At 38.1% G+C, this 9,393-nt stretch overlaps 1 protein-coding gene across 1 annotated transcript; it reads right to left on the bottom strand.

Moving 5' to 3' along the window:
- Positions 1 to 20: 20 nt before the first annotated feature.
- Positions 21 to 8,058, bottom strand: LOC117421168 (TBC1 domain family member 2A-like). The gene is made up of 5 exons (XM_059027891.1): positions 7,687 to 8,058; positions 5,816 to 6,311; positions 2,343 to 2,487; positions 631 to 764; positions 21 to 156 (listed from the first exon to the last, which is right to left on the bottom strand). The coding sequence occupies exons 2-5, from the start codon at positions 6,260 to 6,262 to the stop codon at positions 88 to 90; spliced, it is 795 nt and encodes a 264-aa protein (XP_058883874.1). The 5' UTR covers positions 6,263 to 6,311; positions 7,687 to 8,058; the 3' UTR covers positions 21 to 87.
- Positions 8,059 to 9,393: the final 1,335 nt, after the last annotated feature.

The raw sequence follows: 9,393 nt of genomic DNA, 5'->3' as shown, positions 1-9,393 counted from the left end.
TGTCAACTGAAGGACGCACCTGTTGTTTCCCCCAGTATCTGTGTCACAGGATCCTCACAGGGACAGTCTTGCGACTGCTGAATCTTGTCAAAGTTGAACACACTCCGCCTCAGCTCCTGAGCTGGCTTGTTTCCACAGATATTGAGGACTGTGTTCCTGTAAGGGCAAGGCAGGGGAAACACAAACTGACTTCTGAAGGCAAAGTACAGATAAAACAAAACTAAATGCATAGAAACAAACACACACACACAAACTAAAGTAGTACACAACAAATAACAAAATCCAAAGCTCAACTGGTTGCTTCTCTTGCTTACAGGCAGCTGCCTGGATAGGGCTGACTAGTTTACATAACAGGTTTGAATAACTTCTGTAAATTTTCAAATACAAAATGACCTTAGGATAAAAGCACATGTTGCTTCCCACTAGTGAAAACTTTGCTGTTATTAAATAGAAGACAAGAAATATATTTTGGTTACAAAATATTTGGTGCTAGCAAATCATGAGCAACTGACATTGCCCCAGCCATTGCCGTGATTTTGGTACTTACACTGTACGTAAGAGAGCCATTTAATTCAGTGTGCGTTCCCATTAAGAGGCACATAAAAACAAGGTATGCAGGTAGTGTCTTACTGTATCTCTGTGATGGGGTGCTTGAGGGGGAGCTTTTGCAGTGCATTTTGTTGCCAGGGGTCTGGCAGAGGCTGCGGCTTCTCCGACTAGGCCCTTGGGGGTCTTTACTGCTGGGAGGAAGTCCTCTGTCCTTCCTGAAAAAGAGCACAAGCATCTCAACTGCCCATCCCTTCAAACAAAGTACACATTTCATACATATTCATTTATCATGTGGAAATGCCATTCTAATGTACTGTAATACATTTGTACTTACTTGCTGGACTTCATGGAGTAAATATAATTAAATGATTAGATATACAAATGTATTATTTGGTTCCGTTCTCTGTATTTCCAAAAGCTGTAGATATATGTATGTTTTAGTGAAATGAAAATTTCCTTCCCTGCACCTTTTGCTTGGGAAAGTTTCTGGCAACATTAGAGAGTCTCACTCACAACAGCTGTCAGAAATGGTGTTTGCGGGCTGTGTTGTTTAAGCTGCTGTCTTAAGAAAGTACAGGTTAAAAGTATATGTCATTCTTATACCAGAAGACAAGAGTCAGCTGTAAATACTGGGTCTATTTTATTATACATACGGAGGTGCATATACATCTTGCCAGCTTTAAACCTGTATACAGTACCTAGTCTAAAACAGCACCAGATCTAAAATACTGTAAGTCTACTGGGTGTTGTTAATAAAGAGTTCAGTGGTATTTAAATCTGGTGTTGTTAAGACATTTTTACAGCTTGTCTTGTGAGTAGTTTGGACAGGCAAAAGGACTGTAAAATATAAAAATTGACAATTTCATTATCACGGCATTATTAAAACAGCATTGGGAGGGAGCAATATTAACCCAATTTGGTTAACCTGAATCCAAGTATGAACCAAGTATTTCATTAACATACATTCCCCACCATGACTGTAAATTCATGACCATGACATAAGCATTATGAAATGGCAATGCAGTTTCCTGAAAAGTCCCAAGACATGAATGGACGCACAATAAATATTGCCACAGAATGTGTACACCTAGTTTAACCAAAATTAGATAGGTGTGACATACAGATGGACAGATGAACAGCCAGAGTCACCTCCACACAACGCTGTTGTTATAAAAATGGAAACAAGGCAGAAGATAACATCACAAAGTGAATCCCTGTCTAGTTACCATGTTTGTGTTCTCAGCAACTAAGCCTGCTTCAAGGCTTCAAGCACAACAGAGCCGGTGAGTCATCGGCAGAAATGAGACTGTTTCACTGTGAACATTCTCAGCATGGGTATGGGGCAGAATTGAAATCACCCTTTTGTCATTTTGAGTTCTTTCCACCACACAGCACCAACATTCTCCTGTATGATCATCATTTTTGATTGTTTGAATTCATTAAGATATCTGACACCAGACACAATAAACAAAGTCCTGGTACTTTTGTTACCTCACCTAATTAAAGCATTGCATTTCTTGCTTCACATTACACCTCATGAAAATATCTTAGATATAATTACAATAAAGGGCAAAACATGAAAAAATATGTGGTGGTTACAAGAGTATAGCAACACTTTGTAAGCGTTTAGAATAAATAATTTAAATTGGGTTATTCCGGTTCAGCTGTTTTGTTTTGCATGCACACAACACCTACCCTGGAACCCTTTTCCCCATCAGATCACAAATTGAAGAACCCCACCCCACACACAATTTGGTTGACTTGAATTAAAACTGGGCTGTCAGTGAGCTTACCTTCCCAAGGTGCAGAAGGCAGCTGGCAGAGCTGTGTGGAGGTAGTGGAGGGCTCTGCAGGTATTTTCACCAGGCTGGTATTGTGCTGCCACCGTTTTATTTGCAGCTGCTGCAACCAATACAGCATGGCTTGGCTGTTTAATGCCTGTAAAACAAAAACAAAACAAACTAGATGGTAACTTTACAAGTAAAGTTGTGGGGCTTGCTTTATTGGGAAAGTGGTCAAAGTAGCTGATTTGTGTCAAAAGTCACATTGTTTATTAATTTTCTCATGCTTAGAATGTGCTAGAATTTGAAATTTCTCAAAGTTCTATGACAGTTAATTCAACAGTGGGAAGTAGCCTACTGAAAGAAGTTGATGCGGTTACTAAAACAGCTGTACCTCTTGATTGGTAGACGCCATTCCTGTTTTGATTTCATATTTGAATAGCTGACAAGTAGAGGAAGATTTCATTTGCTCTAAGTAGTTGTCTAACTTGTTGGGAAAGTGGTCAAAATGGCAGTTTATAAAAAGTTAGAGAAAATTTTAGTTGGTGCGGTTACTAAAACAGGTGTACCTCTTGATTGGTAGACGCCATTCCTGTTTTGATTTCAGATTTGAATAGCAGAGAAGTAGAGGAAGATTCCATATGCTCTAACTTTTTGTCTTGCTTGTTGGGAAAGTGGTCAAAGTAGCTGATTTGTGTCAAAAGTTACATCGTTTACAGTAAATAGAATGTTGGAAGTCTGGGAGTTTTTAAACAATGGGGAGCTTTAGAATGTTGAAAAAGTCCCATTAAAGTGAAGGAAGATGGACAAAAAAAGGATAAAAAGCTTAATAGTTTAAAAAGTATAAAAGATATGAAAAAGTTGTATACAAGCACACTATTCCAGACCAGTCTACACGTTTTAAAGTTTGAACGGCGTTTCTAGCTTAAACGGTGTAAGAGGAGTAGCGTGCCAAAGAATAAGAAGAAGAAGAAGTATGTCGAAGATTTAAAGTGGGGACTCTTGCTTCGCAAGCCCCACTAATAAAAATGGTTGGTAATTGTGACAGAGAGTGAATGAATCCTCGTCAACAATCTCCCTCCCAATCTCTGAGGGCGCTGTATAACCAGAACAGAGTCCCCCAGAATGGATGTTTTGGCAGTTCATTCCAGGGTCAGTCGGAAGCCGGACATTCAGGAAAGGGGTGGGGCCACGATACCTGAAGTCAGCGCCTTAATGCGGTAGGTGATGTGTCAGTCACAGATTGGAGGAGACGTGATTAGCCGCGCCACCGAAAGAGGGCATGATGGAGGGTTTTAAGGGGAAGTGGCCCCAGTGATCTGTTCCTTAGTTTTGATGGTTAAACTATAAGGACCGTATGCACAGGAGAATTAAAAGTACTGTGAGTGTTTTGTGTTTTGTTTGTTTGTCAGCTAACTGTCATTGTTTGTTTGGCTAGACGGCTAACACGAACCGGGAGCTGTCGCTGCACGCCAGCACCAAACCCCGGACTACACTGACCTACTGTTACCTCTGCGTTTGTCTTTCACCATTCACTTGCACTAGAGCACCCACTGTCAGGAGACATGTCTGTGTCTGTGTATTGTGTGTTTAAAAAGTGTTTTATTATTTCGGGACTGTAACCCTCCTTTTGCATGGCGCAATACACATTGATGTGTAGAGCCCATGCTTATTATTTAAAGTGTTGTTGACACGCAACCCAGCTGAAAATAAAGAGCTGTTAATTGTGAACTGTCTTGTGTGTGTTTGTTCTGGAGCACTGCATCATCACTACACCTGCACACTGCAAACCATTCCTTCACAGTAATCCATTTTTTTCATTGCCAAAATTTTAGATGTAGGGAAACCTGCTTGGGGGATGCTATTGTGTATTATCAAAGCAGCATCTGAAAAGGATTCCCTTTGTTATACTGACAACCTTTTTACAGCAAACACTTACAGAGCTGCTATTTTATAGCTTCATAAGAAAAAAAAAGATTAAAATGATAGCCTTGCTCTGTTCGCTTAACTCAAACTATAAAGGAAGGCTGTGGATTTTAAAGTGGTCACAATGCAGTCAAATACCAAATTCAATATACTTTGAAGTTTAATCTTTTACCTTCAACTTACTAAACCCTCAATACACCATACACTAAGTTTTTGTCTTTTCTTTGGATACATTCCTCCCCCACATTATCATACAACAATCAGAGCCTTTTCTTGCACAACTGGCTGGATGATGCTCATGTAAGATTACAAGTGAAAAGTTAGTAAGAATCCCTTCTTTCATAGCCAATGAACAATTTATAACTTGTTAGCTGGACAGTTTATTCTGAGTTCAGGCCATGGGAAGAATGGTGTGGAGTACTGCAACGTAACTTATAAGTGACTATATACTAAGATATTAGAACGGAACATACATTATATATAAAATTGCTACTGCTTCAAATTAATTCAACAATCTCTTTCATAATTGATCAAGCTTATCCGTAGATCATTATTACGCACAGTGTTAAGCATGTTAGCTGCAAGCTGTTAGATTGTTAATATACATTTTAAAGACTGAGAACAACAAAGCTAGAACAGTAATGCTTATTTTTGTGTTCACAAGCAAGAGCATTTGACAAGAGCATTTGATGAAATGTATGCCAGTAGATACAGGGAATACATTTCTATACCAGTTTAGGATGAATGTATTTATTTTAGGTAAAGCATAACATGAGACCATACAATGGCTAATTTAATGGAATTGTATGCGTGTATAAATTACATTTATATACAGTATATATATATAAAACTTTCAGGTTCCCAGTGCTCAAAAGCTAATTTTACACCCTGCACCAAATGACAGACATTCAAACCCCTATTGCATTGCAGTTCCCTCCATTGCAGGTTTTAAAATTATCCTGATTAGCCACAGTGTATAAGTAACAAGTTCCGATGTGTCATATTAAACTCAAAGTAAAACCAGGAATGGATCAAACTGCTACCATCCCTGGAACACAGAGGTATGGTAAAGAACATTAATAAACCATGGTAAACTACAGTAAATGCATTGTAGAACCATGGGAAAAATGCTAAATTCCTGCGTTAAATTTACTGTGGTTAAATTTACTGTGGTTAAATTTACTGTGGGAACCCTTGGTATTGCACAAAGGCACTTTCTTAAAATGATACATCGTTTTTTAAGGTTATTTGAAAAAAAATGACAGTAAGTGGAAGTCCAAACTGATTAGTGTATCCTCAACCAAAGCGGTTGTATCTAACAAAATAACTTAATTAAGACATCAGTATAGGCACAAACAGTGTTTTTTTTTTTTGTTAATGAAAATACATGTTTGCTGTAACTTGTGTTTGTTTCAACTCAGAACTGCACTTGTGTGTTCTACTCAACGAATGGAAGTGCAAGATGTATATGATTAAGTTTTATTGGCTGGCTTGTTACTGCTTCACGTACCTTCGCAGATTAGGGGATTTCCTATTACTTTAATTTTAAAAAGACATACCTTCAGCACAACAACCCGTCCTGGGATTTGAATTTGAAAGGTCCCTTCCTGAGCTTGATCCGGGTAGCCAAAGGTAGCGTTAGCCAGGTCAATGCTTCCCAAGGGATTGACATCCTGTGATGTTCTGTAGTAGTACAGCTGGCACTTCTTCTCTTCGAAAACAAACCAGCAGGCTTTCCAGGCCTTCAAGGGCCCCCCAAGTTTGTTCAGGTATCCACACAGTTTTGTGGAGGAGGGTTCCATCTTAGTTTTCATGACTGGCTTCTCTTGGGCATTGCTCTGGTCCATGTGTGTGGAATCACCCTCGTTCTCCTTGGTGCTTCCCACTTCCTCTCTTGCACTGGCAGTGAGGTCATGATGATTGTCTGGGCTTGTCAGATTGGGATCAGCTGGAGGCATGGGTTTTCCGACTTGACAGTCCTGCTCCATCTTTACAGTCCTCACCATGTGTCCTCACCAGATTTCAAAGAAAAGATGTTAACTGGTTTGTCTTTGGCTATTGAAAAGAGGTGTAGTATGGTATAATCAATTTTCATTCCCTTTATTAGCTTTTCCCTGCCCCTTGTCAGTTAGTTACTTTCACAAACACCAGCTTCAGCGAGGGACAAATTTGTAAATAAAATGTTACATCCTTATTATTATTATTATTTATTTCTTAGCAGACGCCCTTATCCAGGGCGACTTACAATCGTAAGCAAAAACATCCTTACAGTCCCATGTGAGTAACAATTAGTACAAAAAAAGAAGCTATCAGCTATGAAGGTCTGCAGAAGAGGTACTAGTTTCCCTATGCTCTCTGTGGTGATTGCAGTGTCCCTTATTCAGGATTATGTTCTATGAAAAATAAAATCTAAACTTCACACAACTTTAAATTATTGCAACTTTTTTAAAACACATATTTTAATACAGGATTCTATTGTTAATGAGCACATTTGCTGTAAATGCTTTTTTTAAAATACTGTATAACATACAGGCACTGTAGTAAATACTACTGGCAATTACACCTCCTTGAAAGTATGCTATAGTAAATTCTGAAAATTTCTATAACCACTTTGAAGTATGCATTATTCAAGGAGGTTATAGTAGACTACAGTACTAAGTACGGCCACTATAGTTTACTGCTGTATAATAAAAATGCATTTACAGCAAATTACCACTTTAAAGTATAGTGTTTACAGCAAAATACTGGAGTAAAATGCTGCAGTAGCACAGTTCATTTTATTAAATAAATAAACCCAATCTTAAATCAGCAATAGACAATTGGAGTGTTCTGATGTAGTTAAGACTGAAGGTGGCCTCCATAAGGAAAAAACACCAGAGCCCAATGACAAGGAACAAAGCGTATTAATGTGTAGCAGGCTACTGTCGTGTTTTCAAAAAAAGGGTTTAAAGCTGCCTGACAATGTGAACTGTACGCATTGTATACTTCAGCATAAACGCCCTTGCCCTAATACTTTACTGGAGTAGGCTTTCATCCAGCTATTATTAGTCTCCTTCAGAAAATGAATTTGGGATCTAAAACTGAAATATTGTGAAAACAATTGGTATTTCCTAGACTTATTTGGTAAACTGACCGTGGTTAGACGTATCAGAGTGTTGGGAATAATGTTTTAGTTTCACTAATTACAAGACACAGTACAGTTCCACTTGTGCAATTACGATACATACTCCTAACAAGAACACACACCCTTCATGTACAGTAATACAAAACAGCTCACGTCTTAACCACGATAATTCTTCATTGCAAGTACACATTTACTATCAACTGCAGCTTCAATATATTCCACTTTCGTTTTTTCTTGAGTAAACAACCTCTGAATCCCGTAACTTGAGAGAGCACTTAAATGAATAACACTTCTCTTGGTTCTTACCTCATTCACTTACAGAAACGACTTCTTCATTGTCGTAATACTAGAAGCTTTGTGTTGTCGTAATAGCAGAAACTTCGTATGAACTTTGTTCTCCTCAATGTTTCACAACGACAGTTTAAACTTGTTCCCCGTGCTATGGTGACAGTATAGGTCAATGGACTTGTTTTATCTCCTCTTTGACGATCGTTTTGTATATGCATTTCCTTTGGGTGGGTTATTTAAAAGGTCTTCCTGATTACAAACCTGTTTCTTCGTTCCTTGCTGATAGTGTTTTGGGAATTTTAGCAATGTCACGTCTTCCGTGCTTGCGTAATCCCACACACCACTGACCTCTGTGGCAAACAATTACAACACTGAGCAGTTACCTTGGGATTACACACCAGGTTCAGACGCATTGATTGGACTAATGTATCAGCAGGCGACCTAAGACTCACCGTTTCAACTGTGTCAGTAGTGCTCAACAGAAAAGAATGCATACAGAAAAATATTGTATACTGGCCATGGGTTTTGGTTTTGCCCAGAGCCGTAACTAAGCATTTAGCTACCGGGGCATGCATATATATATATATATATATATATATATATATATATATATAAAAATTGCATGCACCTCCGGTTGAAGAAACCGGAGCTGGATGGAAAGACTCCCTATCGTAGCTATCGGGGCATGCAAGACTCCATATCGTAGCTACAAGGCAATGCAATTATATATATATATATATATATATATATATATATATATATATATTAGTCTTTTTTTTTCTTTTTTCTTTTTTTTTTGGATGTTAGGAGTTAGGGTGGTATTTACTCGCGCATAGTTTTGAATGTTATTTCCTAGTCTCTCCTTTAACATGTCTGAAGGGGACACTGTATAACTTATACTGGCCATGGCCTTTAACGTCTTAAAACGTGTTAACAGTGAGCAGTTACCTTGGGATTACACACCAGGTTCAGACGCATTGATTGGACTAATGTATCAGCAGGCGACGTAAGACTCACCGTTTCAACGGTGTTTGTAGTGCTCAACAGAAAAGAATGCATACAGAAAAATATTATTATATATGCAATTATATATATATATATATATATATATATATATATATATATATATATATATATATATATATATATATATATATTTGCATGCCCCGGTAGCTAAATGCTTACCGGAGCTGGAAGGAAAGACTCCATATCGTAGCTATAGGGGCATGCAATTATATATATATATAAAACGTGTTAACAGTGAGCAGTTACCTTGGGATTACACACCAGGTTCAGACGCATTGATTGGAGTAATGTATCAGCAGGAGACCGAAGACTCGCCGTTTCAACGGTGTCAGTAGTGCTCAACAGAAAAGAATTCATACAGAAAAATATTGTATACTGGCCATGGGTTTTCGTTTTGTCCAGAGCCGTAACTAAGCATTTAGCTACCGGGGCATGCAAATATATATATAAATTGCATGCACCTCCGGTTGAAGCAACCGGACCTGGATGGAAAGACTCCCTATCGTAGCTATCGGGGCATGCAAGACTCCATATCGTAGCTACAAGGCAATGCAATTATATATATATATATATATATATATATATATATATATATATATATATATATATTAGTCTTTTTTTTCTTTTTTCTTTTTTTTTTGGGATGTTAGGAGTTAGGGTGGTATTTACTCGCGCATAGTTTTGAATGTTATTTCCGAA

The sequence above is a fragment of the Acipenser ruthenus genome, chromosome 1 (genome assembly GCF_902713425.1).
Source record: "Acipenser ruthenus chromosome 1, fAciRut3.2 maternal haplotype, whole genome shotgun sequence".
Lineage (NCBI taxonomy): Eukaryota > Metazoa > Chordata > Actinopteri > Acipenseriformes > Acipenseridae > Acipenser > Acipenser ruthenus.
Note: the sequence above shows the minus strand (reverse complement) of the source record. Positions and strands in the feature narration are given on the sequence as shown.